Source organism: Tigriopus californicus, chromosome 10 (assembly GCF_007210705.1).
Source record: "Tigriopus californicus strain San Diego chromosome 10, Tcal_SD_v2.1, whole genome shotgun sequence".
NCBI classification, from domain to species: domain Eukaryota; kingdom Metazoa; phylum Arthropoda; class Copepoda; order Harpacticoida; family Harpacticidae; genus Tigriopus; species Tigriopus californicus.
Window position 1 is genome coordinate 1913516 of NC_081449.1, and position 21857 is coordinate 1935372.

The 21857-nt window shown below is 39.9% G+C and overlaps 2 protein-coding genes across 2 annotated transcripts; one reads left to right on the forward strand and one right to left on the reverse strand.

The window, feature by feature from the left end:
* Positions 1 to 5953: 5953 nt before the first annotated feature.
* LOC131888791 (zinc finger protein 546-like) lies at positions 5954 to 7906 on the forward strand (the record flags this gene model as incomplete). Its single annotated transcript, XM_059237721.1, is given in 1 exon segment — positions 5954 to 7906. A coding segment is annotated over 1 exon segment (1893 nt). The 3' UTR covers positions 7850 to 7906.
* A 9438-nt stretch (positions 7907 to 17344) lies between these two features.
* On the reverse strand, positions 17345 to 21699 carry LOC131888803 (uncharacterized). The gene is made up of 3 exons (XM_059237736.1): positions 20799 to 21699; positions 20547 to 20731; positions 17345 to 17709 (listed from the first exon to the last, which is right to left on the reverse strand). The coding sequence occupies exons 2-3, from the start codon at positions 20725 to 20727 to the stop codon at positions 17426 to 17428; spliced, it is 465 nt and encodes a 154-aa protein (XP_059093719.1). The 5' UTR covers positions 20728 to 20731; positions 20799 to 21699; the 3' UTR covers positions 17345 to 17425.
* Between the last annotated feature and the right edge of the window lie 158 nt (positions 21700 to 21857).

The window sequence follows — 21857 nt, forward strand, 5'->3', positions numbered from 1 at the left end:
TGACTCCTTGTCAAGCAATTACTCTCATCTAGCACGCTTCATAAAACTGGTTTGGGTAAGTTGTCCGACCACATTTTTAAGAACAAAATTTTGAAGGGGTTAAAATGGGGCTCAAGTTAAAGTTTTCATCAATGTGGTGGAAACACTTAACTCAAAGGCAAGGAACAAACCTGGGTTGAGGCTGACCTCCAGAGGTGTCAGAATTGCCTTGATTACGTAAAGTTGCAATCATGTCGCCCACATTCAAGCACTTTGTTGGGAGATTGAAACAAAATTCCTAATGCCTCATCATTGCATTGCATTGCAGATACATTTTGTTACACTTTCGACATGTGTTGCCGGACAAAGGCAATCAATAGAGTACGTGATTTGCTCAACTAATTTTCGAATATTTTTTGACATTTTACATGTATTATGCCCCAAAAAGCATGTTTTTATTATTCTACTACTCTTTCTACCTGTATATTTGTAAGATTCAAAAGAAGTTAAGATTAAAGAGGAATAACAAACATTTCATGAGACTAATTCAATTCGCCTGAAGCAAGATTTCATGACATGTCTTTGTCCCTTTTCCACCAGCGTCAGCTGACCTGAAAACATGCTCATGTGGTACAGTTCCTGTTGAGCTTAAGCATTTTACTTATGGTTTTCTATGAGCATGCTGCACAGAAAAAGCAATCAATCAGATTGGTCCAATTTGATGACGTAACATTAATATTGTACGTTGCTGACTTGAGGGTTAGTGATAGTTGGTAAATATGAAGTGAGGAGTAAATTCGACACTAAATAGCTTTTATACGGAAAGAGTAATAATATTAATTAATGAGGCAAATGTCAGTATGCCAATGTATTTTCAACCAAAATATGTGGGCCCTTTGAAATTGATTTGTACGTTAAAGTGACAAATTTTAATCCTCAATCGCTGCGTCCACTTTACAGAAGTTCTCGGCCGGGATTTTCTTTCTACTGCAATTCGTACGACGTACTAACGCCATGATGATATCATATCGTAAATTCGAAAAGGTCGCAGCCGAATAACGGCTTCCTGTTCAAGATGATGCGCTTCCTTGTACTTGAAGTTTCCTGTTTTGTCGTCCCCGATATCGGCCGGATCAGGAAGCTCGAATGTTTTTATGAAAGTGGAATCCAGTTTGGTTGGTCATTGTGAACACAAACCAATTTTTTTTGTAGATGCAATGGGGTCAATTGGGATCGAAAAGCTCTGTGCCAAAAGTGTGCGTTTGAAATCAATGTCAAGCTCTTTGCTTTTTCGAGAGGCAGAAATTGTTCAATTTCGGGGATTCAGCTGCCATTTTTTTAGTTGCTCCAAAATTAATCCTAAAACTAGATTTTTCTTCCATGCTCCTGGTCTACGGTAGATTGAGAAAATGAAAAAGAGCAGTGGCTGGCATCAGTAAACTAAAGCTTATGACATTAATTGCTTATCCGTCATTAGAAATGTTTATTCGTTATGCATAAGCCTGCCATGGCTAAAACGTCTTTCGCTCTAAAATCTGCTTTCGATGGAGCAACAACAATTCACAGTCCCTTTTCGATTTTTTTAAAATATCTTTTGGTTCGGTTTTCACGCGCTTTTCTTTCGCTAAAAGGAATGTAATCCCCCAGTACTATTAAGATGAAAGAACATATTTCGTCGATTTAGATTACATTTAAAGATTAGAAACTTAGGTCGTACCTATCAACATCGAGTTGCGTGTTCTATGTACTTGCAAAGTGTTTATATTCAAAGTCAGATGGTCAAAAGTTCATGAAACCTAACCAGGGTGGGGCGAAGATCGAGTTATGTCGTCATTATTTTATTGCTTTATTTGCTTCTCCCGTGTTCACCCAGTCATATTTTGAACCTAAATTTTGCAAATTTGGTTTATGTAGAAACGTTTTTGATCCCTTTTAAAATGCCTGTAAAGAGAAAAGTACCTTTAGCTTTCTGTTAAAAGCCCATATCTGAAAAGGTTTTGACAGGAAAACCAAAAGACAAGGGTCTGGGATTCTACAATTTGCAATATAGATATCTAATCAAATACCTTTAGAATTTAAAAACATGAAAAATTGGGATTGTTTTTCATTCAAATGGCAGAAGAGGGAGAGCAAGTGACATCCCATTTAAATCGAGAACTGGAGATAGAAAGTGCGCCAACACAAAGAGATCTTTGTGTTGCTAGTTGCAACGCACGAACTAGTAACTATCGTCAATGGAGCTTTGTTTCATCTTTTGAAGACCTTCTTAAGACCATCTTTGATCATCTGTCGGTCTTTCAACAGTTACTGATTCGGAACTTAAAGTCATCTTACCGAATTTACAAAGCCACTTTAACGGAGATGCTTGGAAAACCTTTGCATAAAAGTTGTAGAAGATGACTCATTTGTTTGTCAAACTACATTGAAAAACCTGTTTGATCTATTCCGCGGTCAAATGTGGTTTTAAAAAGGTTAATCAGTAGTTGAGGATGTTGCTTTATCATCGTCTAAATTTTGAAGCTCAAGTAAATTGTCATATCTTACAATACTGACTGAGCATACCTTCAAAGTCGGGTCTCATACAAGTGACTTCGGGTCAGAAAAGCTGAAACCAAAGCAATTTGGGCTAAAAATTTGTGTGAAAGCTTAAAGTGCAAAAAATAATTCGACATTGTTGTCGTAAAAGTCAAGATTTATATTTGAAATAGAAATTCTATTAAATCGGTACAAGGAAATGAGATTCCTTGTAAGTCATAACTTGTAACAATTAGTCGCATAACTTGTCTATTTGTCAAGTAAAAGAGAGAAAATATTAGACAAGAAAAACTTTAAATCCTCGACTTCTCAAATCCTTCTTTACACCAAAGAAAAGATAATTGTCCAAAAGGCCTATTTTGCATTTCGCGCCACCTTTTTACCTCCAAAAGTACTGGTAATGATAATGCGTTACTTTTTCTAAAAAACACGTTAATAACGATAAAGTTTCGATATTTTAGGGAAGTAACGGTAATTGAGTCCGGCACAGGACTTCAGTCTTGAACCGGACTTAAGACAAACTAGAGGGCTTGCCAGAAAAAAGTCACTCCAAGCAAGCCGCTTGAGACTTTGCTTTGAACACATTTTGGTAGTTGGGCAGTAGGGTGTCGGGCTGATCAACTTCTCTTGCGTTACTCAGTTTCAACCAAAGCAGTCAAACGAGCCATCAACTCACTGGCTCCCTGAATTTGGAACTTCATTTTGAGTAACTAAATGTGTTCAAAGCCGATCCCCTTCGCACACACCAGGCAGCCGCGAGGGAGCCAAAAAATATCAGAAATCTCGTGAGTGTCGTTTCTCTGACTAGCCCTCTGAGTCAACCTAAAACACTCGCCTCTTTCTTAAAGCTTAACAAAAATAAAGAAATCCTCATTAAAGGGCTTCTTCCTTACATGGTCAATTCATGACGAAGAAAAACCCGTTTGCTGACTTAATTTGTGGAAAGAAGCGATTTTTTTTGACGAGTGCAGACTCGATTCCGGCCAATTGATCCAAATGGAGCAAAAGAATCGAGCGCACTCGGGCTTGAGTCCGGACTCGCCCCAGCACTAGTTTCTACTTATTTTGCAACAAGTCGCGACATCTGATCGTTATGGTGAGCCTTGGACGACGTTACACTGAACCAATATTATAACGGAAATTTGAGAACCCATTGAATTCAACCTCCCGACCAGAAAATGAAAAAATCATGGTCACGCTCTCCAAGCCAGGCAAATTATCTCGCCATAGACATTCGAAATTATAGGGAGGAACATGGCTAGTTTTAAGCTGTAGCTTGAGGATTTCCTGTCTGCCGGGATTTTTTTCCTATTGTTCAAGGTTTTTAGCTGTCCAAATTAAGTTGAGGTAGACGGGTGATACAAACCGTGAACTTTGACTTGTTCGAATAAAAATTACAAGTGACAATAAATCGTGTAAAGTTCCAAAATATTTTTGATGTGAGTGGTTGCCAGAAACATCCAAGCACTCCTTGAAAGTGAATCAGACGTGTTTTATTAACTACAGAGCGAAAAAGGGGCCAACTACTACACAATCCTGGAATTCCAATGTCAGTCATCTTGAATTCTAAACAGCAATATACGTGAAAATTGGACTCTATTGACTGGAAATGATCAGCAGTAACCTCTTAAACAGGATGGAGGGTGAAAACCGATCCAAGGTAAGGCCTAACTCATAGTTTTAGCCCGTTTCCTAATGAGATCAAAGCCTACCGGGGTATACGGCGACAACTCGATAGACCTCCAGTTAAATTGAGACCTCCATGGGTGAGCGAAAATATGCGCTCTCCAGATCATCTGTTTCAGAATTCTACTTTTGGCATAAAGTGAAACAATCTAGGATTTTTAAATTCAGTACACAGAATATGTGTTACAAGAAAACTTGGAAATGAATGAGCAACTCCAAGGACACTAAAGCAGAGTCCTTGACAACCTCCAATGAATGAAACTAATGTGAAGAAAACGAACAAATATGGCGATAAACCGAATTATAGCAGCGCAGGAATGTGTTCCATTTTTTTCTGTCAGACGTTCTCGCTCAGCCCTTTACAACATGCAATTGTAAAAACAATTAAGGACCTTTGTATATATGTCTTGTCGAACTCTGGCTTGTTCGAAGGATTTTCATTGTTGAGGTTGCTACTTGTATTTTACTACTTCTTGCGTTAAACTACTCGATCATAAATAACACTTTCATTTTATGACAAGAAACAAGATACCTAGAGTCATATAATCAATCAACAAGGATTCTAGCGACCGTGCAGAGGATTAACGTGCGTTTTGAGAGCTCTTTCACGCCCTCGAGAATCCAGGCTAGTTCGAATACTCAAGTCCACCTCTTTTCCTTTCCGAGCTCCGTCATTATTTTATGAGCTTCCCTCTAAAATTTGTAGAGAATTGTTGTTGATCAAGTAGCAGAATTGAAATCAGACTTGAACAAATTTGTGACCAAAATTCCTAATCAACCTTACATCCAAGGGCTAATCAGATCCGCCAACTCTAATTCGTTGGTAGATCTGACTTCATATGAATTTAAAGCTATATAAGTCGCATCCATTCCTCTCATTTTGAAGTATTGGGGCTTTGAGTTCCAGTACCGGTAGGGAAGTACGCAAAAAAACAAGACATGTATGTATTTTTACAGGCTGTAGCCTTTTGGCCAGGGTGACTAGAGTTATTTCTACATTTCTGCTCAGGCAACGGTAACATTCCAGCAATTCGTGTTTTAAAGAAAACTATGAGACATTGGAATTGCCTTGATTCAATTCAAAAACAAAGCTCAACTGTTCTTCTTGCAGATAAAATGAGTCTCTCCTTTCATACTACGTAGAACTTGCACACATTTGCAAAAGGTCAGCAAACATATTGATTTTCATGGTACGACATTCCATTTTTTGATCATAGGTGACAGTTTGAAATCTCGAAAAGCTTAAATTTCATGGGATTGATCCATGGGATGGTACAGATTTTAATTTCATATTTCAGAAACTCGTCACGCTGCCAGCCTCAGGGTACCCAGGGGTTCTAATAGTGAGCTTGAACAAAACCAAGTATACTGAATACCTATGGCAACATCGCAATAAGTTAATAAAACTAATGGAATCGTTCGATTCCAAAAAGGAAATCTAGCATCATTTGAACCCTTAGAATTTAATCTGATGAAATCCTCCGGGCGAAAATAATAAAACTAATGACCTTCTTGCCTCCTGGCGTCCCTGATGCTCAGCAGCTTCTTTCTTTGTAATCGATTTTTCGTCCTTCACAACAATCCACCCCAGCCAGATTCCAGATTACAAGGCTGCCTGACTACTTCCATGCCCACTGCCCACCACCCACAAGGGGCGGTTCATAAGGTCGAATTTCCAACCCGCTCACTCTGATTCCAAGGCTGTCTTCCCGCGAACCTCTGGTCGTGATTTTTTGCCACTGAAGTGCGGGTGATCATGGATCCGTTGCCTCTTCTTTTGCAAAGGTTGTCTGTTCCGGAAAAGTCCTTGAATCTGCTCCACTTGGTGGTCCAGGATTGGCTCGTGTTCCAACGGGACCGATTCGACTATTTTGATGAAGAGGGCAATCCCTACACGAGTCAAGTGTTTTTGATTGAGGTCAGCACAGGGCGTTACATTCACCGGGCACAAGGGCAGAAGGTAGATTACGGGACCACTTCGGATGTGGATCTCTTGGAATCCAAATTAATCAAAGCGTTTCGCGATAGTAGGGCGTGCCAGGGGTTTCCAATACAAAATGTGTTTGATGCGAGTGAGACGTCGCAAGTCTTAGATTTCCCGTATAAGCGGCGTGTGTCCAATGGTTGTCAATTCATCTTCTCGTGTCCAGTGGCCACGCCCAATTCGGAGTTGACGGTTCATCCGGATCGATCAAGTTTAGACGACCCCGGACAGCAGAATTCGGCGTGTGTTCCGTGTCAAGTGGCTTGGCAGGGTTTGACCACCAATTTCCCCACGACCAATGGCCAAAATGGATTCGGAGCCGAAGTGGAGCTGAAAGTGGAGGTGGATCATTTAGTGACGGAATCGTCCAGTGCCTGGGATGATAGTCAAGAAGAGATTCGATCGTTGAAGAGGGAATTGAGTTGGGGCGGAGATGCACAGAAGAAGCCCAATAACGAGGCTGGCGAGAAGAAGCTAAAGTATGTCTACAAGTCGTTTGATTGTGCGGAGGCCTTCAATAGTTACGAAGACTACCAGCATCAGCAGAAAGGCAAGCGGCAATTGCATTGTCCTCATTGTACGGAGGACACCATTATCACCTTCAAAGATTTGGCCGAGCATGTCACGAAGAAGCATCCCGAGTTGGCTAAAGAGTATGTCAAGTATTTGTCCGCGGATGAGGCCAAAATGAAATCGCCTCGGGAATGCATGTTGTGTGGCATGGTCTTCAACGGCACGACTTTACTCTGGCGGCATAAGGAGCATTACCATGAGCTAGGGGATCATCGGTGCGCCGATTGCCAACAACCCTGTCTCACTTACTACGATCTCATGATTCACAACTACAAGCAGCATGGCCAAACCATGGATCACGTGCAGCCTCGAACGCTTGGTTTTGAGGCCGTCATTGATGAGAAGGGTAAAATTGAGATGAAGCAAGTGTCTTTCGTTTGCGAACATTGCGAGACATCCTGCTCCACAAATGCCGAGCTCACCCTCCACATGAGAGCACGCCATCTGCGGGAGCTCTTCGTATGTCAAGTGTGTGATGAAGCTTGCCACTATGTACAGAGTTTCTCATCGCACATGGCACAATTTCACCCTGAGAACCCGAGGATCCAATGCCCCAAATGTGAAGTCGAGGTCAGTTTGAAAGACGATCCGGAGAATTTTAATTCCCATTACAAGAAATGCTTGAAGGGCAAGGGTCCTCCCTACCAATGTAATTACTGTGGCAAAGAATTCGCAGTTCAACGGAGTCTCTTGGCTCACGTGAGGAAACATCAAGGGATCGCGGCTTATAAATGCACTTATTGCGATTGGGGAACCAACTACCGGAGCTCCATGCACACGCACGAGCAAATGCATCTCCGGGAAAAAGGCCTCACCAATGAGGACACCGGGTTGGTGCTCTACCATATTTGTGACACTTGCGGGAAGCGCTTCGCCGGCAAACACGGCCTCACCCAACACATCAAAACCATCCATCTGGGGATCAAGCGACCCGTGGTGTGTAAAGAGTGCGGCATGACCTTCAAGTCTCACCGAGACATGTCAAAACATAAAGTGGCCGAGCATGGCCATGTGGTTCGGTCCAAAAACGTGGCTCGAGAGTCCATCTACTCCATAGAGACCGAAGAGGCCATCCGTGGAATTCAGATATGATTAAGGGTGTAACCAAATAGAATTACATGTTAATAAAGTCATCCTTTAAAATTGTAATTTGGGTTCAAACAACGTCTACAAGTAAGCTTACGATTCAAGCTGTGCCTCAAGGCTATTACTCGCTCCAAGTGAGATTGAAGTTTGCTTTCATATTTTCACACGCTGCAATTTTGAGCAGTTTGAGCCCAATCTGCGATCACAGGACGATTTGGCTATTGTTGAAGGTTGGGTTCGTATTTTCCCATAGGTTAGGGTTACGTAAGTGGGCAACAATTATCCTATAGTTCGTTGTGGTAGTTTTGAAGACAAAATTTGCAGAACTATTTGAAGTAACTTCCCGTCCAGTTGAAGGTATGTCCTTGTCCAAATTTCAAATTTGCCAAAACATTGCAGGTTAGCTTGGTTAAAAAGTAGCTATTTATTCAATGTCGGGTGCTTTTTTACATAAAGTTTATAGAAATGGGGCTTGAAGGAAGTTGATACGGGTACGTCCACCTATGACATGTTCGCTGATTGGGGGTAAGGAGTTTGAAGAGATGAGGAATTAAAAGACATACAAATTTAAGGTGTTCACCACGTTGACTTTTTGAAATCTGAACTAGAATAAACTTCATACCAAGAGAATGATTGCCCACAATTGTTGAAATGTATTTCAAAGTTTTGACGGAAGTTGATTCAAAAATCGGAAGCGTAATAGATTAGCTCTGGTTTTAGCATGATATGGTTTGTTTAACCGTTACTTAGTTGTAAAGGAAATAATGGGCAAATTTTCATCGTTTTTAGCTTCAAAATGCCCCGGCTATATCTCAAATTGGGATCCAAGGCAAGGTTCTCAATTGGCTAAGAAGTTTCATTTAACACTTCAGGAGATCAAATAAGAAACAATTAGTTAAGGTTGAGGGATCCCTTAGTGACATACATGATGTCAAGTCGGGCGTCCCTCAGGGCTCATTTTTGGGTCCTCTCCTTTTCATCATCTTCATTACTCCGCTTCAGAAGCTTGTTAGTGGTAATGTCAGTATCTCTTCTTATGCTTATGATACAAAATTGGTATTTGGTAGGAATGGTCAGAACTCTGGTTGTCTGGCAGAGGTCCTAGACCAAATCTACTCCTGGGTTGCTGCGAGTAACATGGCACTGAATGGAATGAAATTTCGCTCAATGACCTTTGGGTCAACGCCATTAGACACTCCACTATTAGATGATGAAGGTAAGGACATTCAGCAGGTCTCACCCATGAAGGATTTAGGTGTAGTTCTCCAAGATAATAGAAAACTCGATGAACATATCCAGTTGAAAGTTGGTAAAGCTTTTCAAACATGTGGTTGGATATATCGCACGTTTAAGTCCAGAGATAGTGTCACGATGCTAACTCTGTTCTGTGCAAGTTCGATTGTTCAGCCGCATCTTGAATATGCTCTCCCATTTGGGCTCCAATTAGTTCAGCAGGTTTGCAAAAGCTCGAGCACGTCCAAAGATGTGTCACTAGGAACATTGAGGAAATGAGAGAGCTCTCGTATTGGGAGAGGTTAGAAAGTTGGGATTGTACAATACTCAGAGAAGGTACGAAAGGTATCTGATATTGTACGTTTTCAAAAGCATTCATGAGCTTTGTCCCAACCAGGATTTAAGGTTAATTGTAGTGACCGTAGAGGCTTAATGTGCGTTTTGAGAGCACCTTCAAGCCCTCGAGATTCCAGGCTAGTTTCGAACAATGAAGTCCAGTCTTCTTCTTTCTCGGGCTCCTTCATTGTTCAATTTGTGCTGCCCTCAAATATTCGTAGGGCTTATGTAGGCGTTGATCCAGTGGAGGATTTAAATCAGACTTGGACAAGTTTTGGACTAAAATTCCGGATCAACCTTCTATTCAAGGACAAGCCAGATCAGCCAACTCCAATTCGTTTGTCGATCAAATAATATATATAAAGAAAAGTTGAGTAAAATGAATAAATTTCTCGTCTTGAACTGCTGGGATTCCAACCCAGAAGCGGTAAGGAAGTCTGCAAAAAAAAATCCCTTACGAATTACTACAAATTCTCAATACACCGAAGTAAATAATGGAAGATACTCGAAATAGTTCAAAATAATATAGAAACTTACTCAAAACCTCCAAAATTATATATTTTTCGAAAAATTATCTTACAACCCTCAAAATTACAGTTTTCTACTCATTTTCTGACGACAATATATACAACGAGGAATTTTGTACATTTTGACATTTCTGAAGACTTTGTTGAAACTGATGAATCACCGATTCTTTGAGGCTCCAATGATATTTGGTGAAATTTGCAATGATTGTTGTAAATGTTTTGGAAATATGAATATTTTTTTGTGGTTCGAGTAAGGTAATAGAACATTTTGAGCTATTTTGAGATAATGAAAGAATAAGAAAGATGATCTCTTACTTTTGTGATTTTGAAAATCTATGTAAAAAATTGGGAATTTAAGTTTAGATATAACAGGGAAAGTTGAGCTGAAAACGATGAAAATAGGGCCATTATATCTTGTACAACTAAGAAACGGTCAAAACAGATCCCAATTTCAATAATTATTTTTTTGATAATTTTAAATGATGTCTTTCGGGCAATGTAAGTTTTTATGGAGGCTTAAACTTACGAGCTAAAATAATGCCAAGATTCATTTGGGTATTTCCATCAAATGTCAGTTCTTGACCTGAGCCATAAGTCAATACAGCACTGCAGAGGTGTAAATATCCTGGAATTCATACTAAATCAATCCGTAATAGGTGTCTCCACACCTTTGACGTGTATCCAAATGTTGGCACTTATGATTTAGTTTGTTTGTTTTGTATATTCTTTTTATCGTGTTATGTTATGGCAGCTTGCCCAGAATAATGTCGGATTAGAATGCTTTGGAATCATTTTGAATCGTGTCCTATATGGAGCGCAATTTTGTAAAAGAAGATCAGGAACAGATTAGGTGAATTTTAATCATGGTAGTTCCTATAGTGATTGTGCTTGGCTAGCCTTTGCGGTTTGAAACTCGAGCTGTTACTTTACATGGCCCTAGATATGAAATCATAGGTGTTCATTATGATTTTACGAGCTAGAAAAAGGCCAAGATGTGTTTGGTTTATTCAATAAAAATTTCAGAAGACATCTTAACCACTGCGACGGGTTAAGCGTCATACCAAGCTCTTGAACTGAGTTCAGGAACTTTCAAAGGGCTAGCTAGATTGTGGATTATTCAAGGACACTAGAGCAAGGAAGCGCCACTTTTCTATGATCACCAAACCTTTCCCGCCAACTTAGGCCTAAGCTAATTGATGCTGAATTTTTCTAATGTCGATTATTGGCATATATATTGTTCAAAGAGTGTGACAAATATCATTTTTGTAACTATTGATGATAGGTACTTCAAATAAGACGTTTAAATATATTTAAAATGACTTCTATCATGTCATTAAGTACAATTACTGTAAAATGATAATAAAGTATTCTTGGAAAAGCAAGATTTTGCTCTCAACACAATAAGTCAATATGTTTCAATTATTTAAAATTGTTTCAGAACATCTTGACCAACTTTCAAGTAATTTCGTGCACTTGTGAATCCATGGTTTTCAATTTGGGAATGGTCCCCAAATCAAAAGTAAGCCTATTTTAGCTCTGAGCTACATATTGCTCTTTAACTCATTTAAATGTTTTTAAAAGCATGGAAGGATACATCTCAACAAATATGACACCTTTTTTTTATTGACTATTTGTGATCCTCTTGCTAAAAACCGTTTTTAGAGTCCAAAAGTCAAATCTAGTGGGCTGGACTTTGGTCTTTCTCTGTGCGCCTTAAACAAAGCTTGCCTTTTATGTACGATTCCTAATAAGTAGAAATTCAAACTCTACTCATAAGCAACTCATCTATTTTTCACCATTTCCTGATTGTTTTTTTTTCGTCAAATAGGTATGTGGATTAAAACAAGATTACCAATTGTCCATTATAGATATAATGAGATGTTAATTATTATGTACATGTACTTTTTGCCTAATTTCATGCATTTCTTTTCTTAATGTGCAGTGTAAGTTCCTCATGAATTGATTCTTGTTCATTTTCTTTCTAAAAATGTTTTTTGAGCAAATTTTGCCAATACTTTACTTTTTTACAGTCAATTTGCTTGTTTTTACTAGATCTCTCTCTACTGCTGATCATTTCCAGTCATTATAGTCCAATTTTCACGTATCTTGTTGTTTATAATTCAAGATGACTGACATTGGAATTCCAGGATCGTGAAGTAGTTGGCCCCTTTTTCGCTCTGTAGTTAATAAAACACGTCTGATTCACTTTCAAGGAGTGCTTGGATGTTTCTGGCAACCACTCTCATCAAAAATATTTTGGAACTTTACACGATTTCTTGTCACTTGTAATTTTTATTCGAACAAGTCAAATTTAAAGGTTAAAGGTTCACCCGTCTACCTCAACTTAACTTGGACAGCTAAGACCCTTGAACAATAGGAAAAAAATCTTGGCAGACAGGAATTTCTCAAGCTATAGCTTAAAACTAGCCATGTTCCTCCCTATAATTTCGAATGTCTATGGCGAGATAATTTGCCTGGCTTGGAGAGCCAGGCATTTTTTTCAATTTCTGGTCGGGAGGTTGAGTTCAATGGGTTCTCAAATTTCCGTTATATTATTAGGGTTCATTTGGCGGCGTCAAATATGTACTCGTTAAAAAAAATCCGCTTCTTTCCACAAATTAAGTTAGCGAACGGGTTTTTCTTCGTCATGAATTGACCATGTGAGGAAGAAGCCCTAAAATGAGGATTTCTTTATTTTTGATGAGCTTTAAGAAAGAGGTGAGTGTTTTACTTTGACTCAGAGGGCTAGTCAGAGAAACGACACTCACGAGATTTCTGATATTTTTTGGCTCCCTCGCGGCTGCCTGGTGTGTGCGATGGGGATCGGCTTTGAACACATTTAGTTACTCAAAACGAAGTTCCGAATTCAGGGAGCCAGTGAGTTGATGGCTCGTCCGTCTGCTTTGTTTGAAACTGAGTAACGCAAGAGAAGTTGATCAGCCCGACACCCTGCTGCCCAAGTGCCAAAATGTGTTCAAAGCAAAGTCTCAAACGGCTTGCTTGGAGGGACTTTTTTCTGACAAGCCCTATAGTTTGTCTTAAGTCCGGTTCAAGACTGAAGTCCTGTGCCGGACTCAAGTCTCTTACCGGTCTTGAGTAGGACAAAAAGGGCAAAAAGTCTGAAAAGGGCTAGTAAAATCCTAACAAGGAGGGCATGAACCTTTTCCAAAAAGGATTAGTCCATTACCATTACTTACCTAAAATATCGATACTTTATCGTTATCAACGTGTTTTTTAGAAAGAGTAAAGCAATATCATTACCAGTACTTTTGGAGGTTTTTAATATTTTCTCTCTTTTACTTGACAAATAGACAAGTTATGCGACTAATTTTACAAAAGTTATGACTTACAAGGAATCTCATTTCCTTTCCAGATTCAAAGTATTCTTAGGGCATTAAAAATTTGATCAGTTGGACTTTCAAATGGCCTTGATCAAAGGTGTAGTATTCTATAGTTCTGGTCGGATTCATGCTCGTGTGTAATTCATGTTTGTGCTGTTGAAAATACACCCAATCTTTGGCACTTCAATGAGAGACTTTGTATTCATCCGAGTCCTATTTCCCATCTTTTGTCACTGCCGCATGACCAAGGCATTTTGGGAAGGGTTGATTACGTGATTTAACATACAGTACTCGCCTCTTGACCAACATTCTCTCTACATCCAATTAATCGCTTTATATAACCCAAAAGCCTCCAAGGCTTTACACACATCAATATAATAAATCAATACAATGCAATACAATGCCCATGCATGCCATGTTGATCAATATCATGTTGTGACAACATGCTGGCTGATTTTAAGGGAAGAGTTGCTTTTTTGGTATATGTACATATTGCTCGCACTGTGTAAGAGTTACCACCCAAATTGAGACCCAGGTCTTGGTTCAGGCCCTGCCGCCAACCAATCATTAGCAATTATGAGCCAATTGAGGCTCATCGAAATCTTTGCTTGGTGGAAAAATAGTCAAACTAGGATCAGCAACATCTAACTTCCAGGTTAGGATTGGTAAGAGGATCAACGCAACATCCCAATGATGAGGTGGAGGGCCTCCACAATTAAACAGATTTTGGGCAGTTTCCGTTTCTACCCTTTCTCTGACATTGTTTTAAATGACTAAGATTTAGGATGAATGCTTAGATATTCCTTGACCGTAGGTTCTTAAACATAAGTACACAAGGCTGCATTCACTATAACTTACCCAAACAAAACAAAGCAACTTTAATCATCCTGGAGTAAGCTAACTGAGCAGGCTTTCTACATTTATTTAAGATTCACAAGCGCATTGTGGCCTCTTTTAAATGAAAAGAAAAAAAAATGATTCAGATAGTTACCATAGCCACACTCTTTCGAATAGTGCACAAATATCCAATCAGCACTAGACAATGAAAGATTAGAAGAAGTAACATAGAAGAGTAAAAATCGAGTTTGTTGTGGTTTTTAACTGCAGCTGCATTGGTAACCACTGGACAATACAACTCTAGCTGATGGAAAGCAGCGCCTCTACTATCAAAAACTATACCCTAGCAGCCGGTCAGCTGACATTCATTCCCTCGTTAGTTCCTCTATGATGAAAGTTTGACCAAAATAGAGCAGCGGATTGTGGTTCAGTAATAAGGTCATGCTCACAAGGGTCATTGTTTATTCCTTGCACTTGAGCGCCCCCTTTTGACTTGCGTAGGGATGTGACGAGGTTTTGGCTGTGGCGGTAGTCAATTACAATCGTGTGGAATAAAGCGAGGCTGTTTTACAAAAAAAACTATAGAAAGTGCTAGAAACGATAAAAAGATAGAACTTTAAGCTCGCTCTGTGACAGAAGTTCAATAGTTGGGTGAAAAAGCAGTGTCACTTTTACGTTTGATACACATCCCTACATATCCCAAGATGGCGCTTGGGCGCAAAGTGGTGCAAAAAAACAAACAAACTGATCTTGTGATCCTATCCTATTTAATTGATTCAACTTGCTTGCCCAAAAATAAAACGCTCATGGAATCATGATTTGGGATTCCTCCTCCACGATTTTTTTTTTATTATAGGCCGTTGTTTATTTTTCAAGTTCAGCTATGTTGTGCTCTCGTATCCCATCAATTTGCTCAAGTTCACTTTTGAGAGCGGGAATTTTAAAACTATTCTTTGTCAATCGTCCTTTAAAACTATTTCCTTTCCATATCCTCCGCGTGTACTAAAAAGGAGGGGGGAGAGAGATGTGATATTCTCTATGTCATGTATGTGTCGGTCAGCTCGTTTTGCTTTTTTTGCTCAATAAACGTCACTCGATCAGTAGCCATGTTGAAGGGAACGTCGATCCGGACATAACCGAAGAGATAAAAATCGAGTTTGTTGTGTTTTTTTTACTGCAGCTGAATCGGTAACCACTGGACATTACAACTCTCTAAGATTCACAAGCGAATTTTAGTCTCTTTTAGATGAAAAGAAGAAATTGATTTAGATTGTTACCATAGCCAGTGCCAGCTCATACATTCTTTCGTCCAGTTTGGTCCGGCTCCCGAGATGGATGGCCATCATGGACGTGACTACGTTCGAAAGTGAATTTCCAAATATATGGGCTGCGATCGGACTTTACCTCAAATCACACCCATCGTTGGAGGCATTTTGAGCCACTTTTTAAAATTGTAGTAATAAATTGGAGTAATAAGATCTCTTAGATCTCCTCAATTCAAGGTAGTAAAGTCCTTTTATCTCATTTTGTGTTAATATGTCTCGTTTCAGAGAGCTTGAAGGAGATAAAGTGTCCCAGGAATCGCCAATTTCATTTGTATCTAATAAAAAGTTATGTGTCTTGTATTAAGAAAATGGAAAAATAGAATGAATTCGGCCATAGTTTTTAGCTTTCTTTTGTGTATTGTGACTGGCAAAGAGCTCAGTGTATGTCTCAAAACCCTCTCTTTTTCGCCCAAAACCTCCTTTTTTCGGCTCCTTATAGAGGTGCAAGGCCTTTATTCATCTGTTAATTGTCTTTTAATCCTTAGTTAATGCTTGGTTTACCAACGAATTTGGGTTCGCGGACCGAATTAGGTTCTTTTAGTCACAACGAAATTTACATGAGATAAAAACAACAAAGTAGCCCAAATATAAAAAATATTTGAAACCACAAATACCTTTAATGATCTAAGAGCAAGCAGAATTTTCACCCCCGATCTTCTCATTTCAGGAAACTTTGAACAGAAATTGACTGTTTTCTCTTTTCATTCAGATTACCTTAAAGCTTCAAGTTTCCCCACATGTGAAGAGAAAAGCGAAAGTTGAAGGTCACTCTGGAGGTTAAAAAAAGGAGCAAGTATTCTTTGGGCTTTTGTATCGTTCCATTTCCACCATTTTAAAATGTAATGGGATGTAATGTGGCCTGATGTGTCAATTCCAAAAGAGGCCAAGGATCACAAGATGTCCTCGATAATGAACGGTTTCAATCAGAGTACAACCTCATTAGAGCAACCCCAATATCAAAAACAATAACAGCCACGGGAGAGGACATCTCTTTTTTGTGGTACATACGCTTTATTTAAATGTAGTTGTCGTCATATCAAAGCCAACTCACAGAGATGAGCACTTCTCTATGAGCTTATTGGGGAAGTACTTGAGAATCAAATGGAGGATGTTTTAACACAGTATATACAAAATGAATGCATCTTTGGCATCCTATTAATGACAATTGGTAACTTTGAAGCGAAATAATGAATACAGTAGCTAATTCTAAGTCATTTATAACCTTAAAAACTAAACATTCGGCTTGGTTGGCCATTGGGTGGCCGGTAATCTTCATTGTTGCTTGTCGTAGTGGGACACCAATGTCACCTGAAGGGCACATGTTGAACGCTATGGAGCATCACATTTGATCCTATAACAAAAAAGATGACATCAATTGGAGGCCAAGATTGAGTCTTCTTCATGTTTTGTAAATATACTTTTTAAAAACTAGATTTTTTTTCACCAATGAAATCGGGTTTTAGTAAAATATGGAATATAACTCAGCAATTCAAAACGTCGATTTTAGGCCTTCAAATGTGTTTTAAGACTGTTTTCGATATACAGCGCTCAGTTATTTAGGCTCCAATAGGTGTTCCCCAATTAAGGTTTATAATTTTACAATATAATATGTTATAATTTTAGAGCAAATGATGGGAATTCAATTTATAGAAATTTCCTGTCCATTATATTCACCTGTATTTGGGGTCAAACTACTGTGGCTTTTACATGTTAAGTGTAACTTGTACGCTTTCAATACTAGAGCCAAAGAGATATTCACGATGAGGAGGGTCCATTCAAAAAGGAATGTTCAGATTATGTAGCTAGGCGCATTTCAACATTCAATCGTGACAAATAAAAATACACTTTTAGTAAAATCCTTTACACTTTTTCTTTTTATTTTGTCATCATTAACGGTTGTCTTGCAAGCATCTATTCTCACCTGGAGTGCGGTTCGTTTGGAAATGAACTTGAGGGCTCCGTTTTCTTTGTCGTAAAGATGTGTCACCAATGTTGCTCCTCCACATACGAGTAGGTCTTTTGCGGGCCTCCCAGTTCACCCATATTCACCTCGGTCATGGTCGAGTTATCAGCCACCAACGTGTAAGAGTACACCTCGGCCTTGGACCCTCTGCCAGATCGATTACGTATAAATCTAGCCAACATAAAGCATTCATATTCCAACTCACTAAATCCGTTGATCCGGAAGTCCTGTCCATTTTGAAAGATGGTCTGCTCATTTTCCCAGCTGGCTGAAGTCACATAAAGCCGTTTGATCCAACCGAGTCCTGCAATCCAAACGAAAGTTATGTGAGAGTGATTCTCGGAGATGTGCTCAAGTGATCCTAATGTCGACCAGTGTCTCGCTAAGAAAATATCTTGGTCGACCTCCAACCGAGTCTCAGTGGGATGTTTGGAATAAATTGAACCCACTGAATCCATTGGCAGGGCGTTAATCCTTTCTCACAGCATGCTAGATATGCGAACAATTTTAACCTGATCAGGTATGCAAACAGGAATATTCATAGTCACAACAGATCTTACAACAATCTTGGGAGGTATGCATAGTTTAAAACACCTTATTTGGGTATTCAGGAAAGAGAAAATTAAAACCAAATCTTGATGACACTGGCAAAGCAATACCAGCTCAAGAGGCTAAATGGTCCTCGGAGTTTGCATTCATTTGCTCCTCACCAGGCGGAATAGAAATTTTTCAAATGCAAACGTATTCAATTTGATCCGCATCGACAATGAGGTTTGATAGCCAGACGGGAAAAATATGAAAGTGGCCGACAAGACAGACATGGAAAGAAGATCCATCCTTGCCGATCAATGTCGCTCTTGTTTGTAGAAAATCATTGTGTCACAAAACGAGGCTCCAAGCGGAAATTATCATTGCCCAAATTCAAAGTGTCAACAAACAAGCTATTGAGCTTGTCAATGGTCATTGGGTTGGAAGTCAATCCATTGACAAACGATGTGAACCATAACTGTTGCTCTAATGCAATCAAACATAGATCAAACTTCGTCTTCTGCATTCGTCACAGAGTACATTTTTACTGTCTCGTGTAAAAAGGGGTGATGACGAGCTGAGTGACAAAAGAACTAAATCTTTTTGATGCCGATTTGGAAGCAAATCGGTTCCGTTAGATTTTTTCAAAGAGTTTTCTGCCAAACCCTGTCAATTCACGTTCAGGATTAAAACAAGAATTGCAGCAATTAGTCACAGAGGGCGCTGAACCTCCGTACCATTGCTTTGCCATCTAACACTCTAACAGTGAGTGGTAAAACATTTCTGTGTGTAACCAAGATATGAATTGTCCAAGCAAGCCCAACAATAGCAAGGCTCCTACTCTTCCTTTTATTCTCCAGATTAACTTGCTCTGCAGATTATTATATCTAACTCAATTCATAGATCCAAGAGCAACTCTGATTGTTATTCTTTTGTACAACGTATCACGTTATTTTGTATCAATGTAGCAGCTCTAATGTTGAAGCAAGTGGAAACATATGTTATTTCTCCGAAATGAAAATAGGTCGCAATCTGGCTGAAAAAAGAAATGCTTATTGAATGGCTGGAATCAAAAGGTGTTAAATTTTCCTTTTGTACAGTTCCATTACATCCAGTGAACCTTCATCCATAGCAAAAGACATAGTCCTGATGTCAAATAAAGGTCCACAAGGTCTTTTCAATAACCTGCATTATTCTGATAAAAGCCTAAAATGCGAACATACTTAAAAAAAGTCGAATTGAATTCGACTTTTTTCTCTTCCTTTTCGTCACTATGCAAAATATATTGAATAAAAGTCCCCTCGGATAGTAGTTGAATGTTGCCTCAAAATCTATTTCTTCCGTTTTTTTAAGGCTTTTATAAGTTCATCGCAATCGTAAGACCGAGGGAATGTGGTATATATATATTTTTTTTAAATGGCGAAAGCTCACAGCTAGTCAACCATCCACGACTATCGAAACAAGTTTTCCGACTTAAGTAGCGAAAAAAGCACCTTGTCATCACATGTTATCTGTACCTTGATAAGAACTTGTTCTTATTCCATTTTCTCGTGTTCGCTTTTTCTCACACTCCATTCAACTCCAAAAGCTCATCTCATGGATCGTGAGTAAACGGCGAATCTCGCCACGCAAATTCGGTTCGGTTCGTTGACGAATCCTTGGCTTTGCTCCCCCGTCCTTACAACAGAATATCCATTCCCCGGTCGAATGGTTTGCATAGAAAAGTCCAAAAAACACATTCAAGGCCAAGCTTGAAAACCCCCTTTTGAATCTTGATACCATCTCAAAGAGTGATTCTCGAGTCAAACCCTTGGATAACTTGGCGGAGCATTTTGATCGAGGTACTCTTTTCAGATCTTAGATCGTGATGAGAGACAATTGCTACTCGGGCACTTCTTCACTCATGGTTCGGATGCTCGAGTTGTGGCGAAAGGTTGGCTGAGCATGGTTGGAACATTCTTCTTGTCGTTGGCAAGGTTGCAATTACCACTTTTGTTAATGCTTGACCATCATGATTGTTACGACCAGGTCCAAATGGAAATGGGCGGAGAGTGGTGATTTAGAATTTGATGGATGAGCCTGTTGTTGTGTAATGGCCGGTCCTGTTGTCCATGTTTCTAAGAGACTAATGATGGGCGACACTTTTTGAGCCGATCTAGTGCTCTCCCTTTCTCTGGTCGATGTCGTTCTTTCTTCGTTTAAGCGAGACGGGGCTCACAATCATTTTTCATGATTTTGTTAAACATGACAAATCGTCTTAGAACAAATTGCGTTCAAAACCATTGGTAAATGTGCGACCATTAAATTCACAAAGGAACCTTTAGCTGGTTAGAACCCTCACACCTTTCATTATTTTTGTTGTGGATCCTCAATTTCTGAACTGAGCCAAATGCAAGGCTCAGAAACTTGAAGATTATCCGAAAGTTCATTTCGAGGGATTACAACGAATACCAATACACTATAATTCTAAAAGGTCACCAAGTAGTCTTGCCGGATCTTTCAATTTTTTGTTTTAGAAATTACCAGGTTGAACTCAACAGGATGCTACTAGTGCTCCAAATGCGATCTAATTTTTCTTTTTCAAGTTGGATTTTTAGTACATCGACCGCTTACCAACTTCGTAGAGGAAGTCCGAGAGATGTTTTCGTTTATATTGGTCTTCTTTCCATCGGCCTTGAAGCTCAACCTGGTTGGGAATTGGCGCATAGACGGGCGTTTCTTGGGCAGTCTCTTGCGCCGAGAGGGTCCCAAATCGAACCACGAGGGAAAGAAGCAATAATCCCAAGCACTTCATTTTTCTGGTATGGAAAATCAAGAGGATCGGTTAGGTTGTGACACAAGTCCGACGAAGAATGAAGCCACCACCGGTTTTGAGGTTGTATTTAATCCCGATGGATGGGGCGAGCTCGGTCTGATCCTGCTAGTCCTTGTTGTAGGATGGAGACAACCGAATATTAACTCCGACTGATCAAAGATGACCATCCATCGGCACACCGGACTCGACGACTCGAAGAAAACCAATTCGACACGTGTTATTCGATTTCTGGGTCAGTGCGCTCGCGAGCACAATGATCTTGCTCCAGGTCTCCAGAGACCAAAGGGTTTTATGTGCCGGGAAATGGTGACATTCTGAAGAAACTCGAAACTCCATGTGCTCAAGGATGGCTGATGGTTGATACTTGGCGAAAGCCAGATTTCACCGCTGGATGCAGTTGTTTTTATCAATCCGCCTGCCAATGGTACTGTTGGTGGCCAAAGACGATGGCGGAGTCCCACCAATTCTTCGACACGGCGACAGTGATGATTACCAAACCGGCAATTTCCAAGATTGACACTTGGCAGCAGGTTCAGTGGGCTGAAATGGGGAATTTCACTCCTCCTCTTGGTCTGCGGCGTGTTGATCATCTTCGACTTCTTCCCAGCTCCGGTGGCTCACCATGATCAAGAAGAGTCCCCGATCGAAGAGCACGATGATTGAGGTCTTCTCTGTTTCAATTCACCACTCCGGTCTGGCGGCACAGCTGGGTGCTGCCCTGGGAAAAGCCGGTTCGATCCCCTCCGCCGAATTCCCGATCGAGCTCGTTCGACTCCCCTTCGAGTCTTGAGTGATGGAGAATCGGCGGAGGGAGTCTGAACAGCTTCAGCGCTCACGTCAGACTGAAGGGATTATTTTCTGTCTGTTTGAACTTTGGTGGTGGATTTTTGTCCGACAAGCAAGCATCTTTCCTCTGCCAAGTGAGACACACACACATAGGACGAACGAACGAGAGAATAGTAGATCTGAGCACTGATGATCGGAGAAAGAGAGCTCCAAGTCTACGTGCTTGCCACATACAAACATGCACACACACACACACACAGATACATACTGCTCTCGTTTAAGAGGGGAGGAGGCTCACAAATTGTGGATGTGTGAAAAGATGG

Coding starts and splice junctions, on each gene's coding strand:
- LOC131888803 (XM_059237736.1), bottom strand. CDS start 20,727: ATGAAGTGCTTGGGATTATTGCTTCTTTCCCTCGTGGTTCGATTTGGG. Junction 17,710..20,546: donor GGACTTCCTCTACGAAGTTG/GTAAGCGGTCGA, acceptor TTTGGATTGCAG/GACTCGGTTGGATCAAACGG.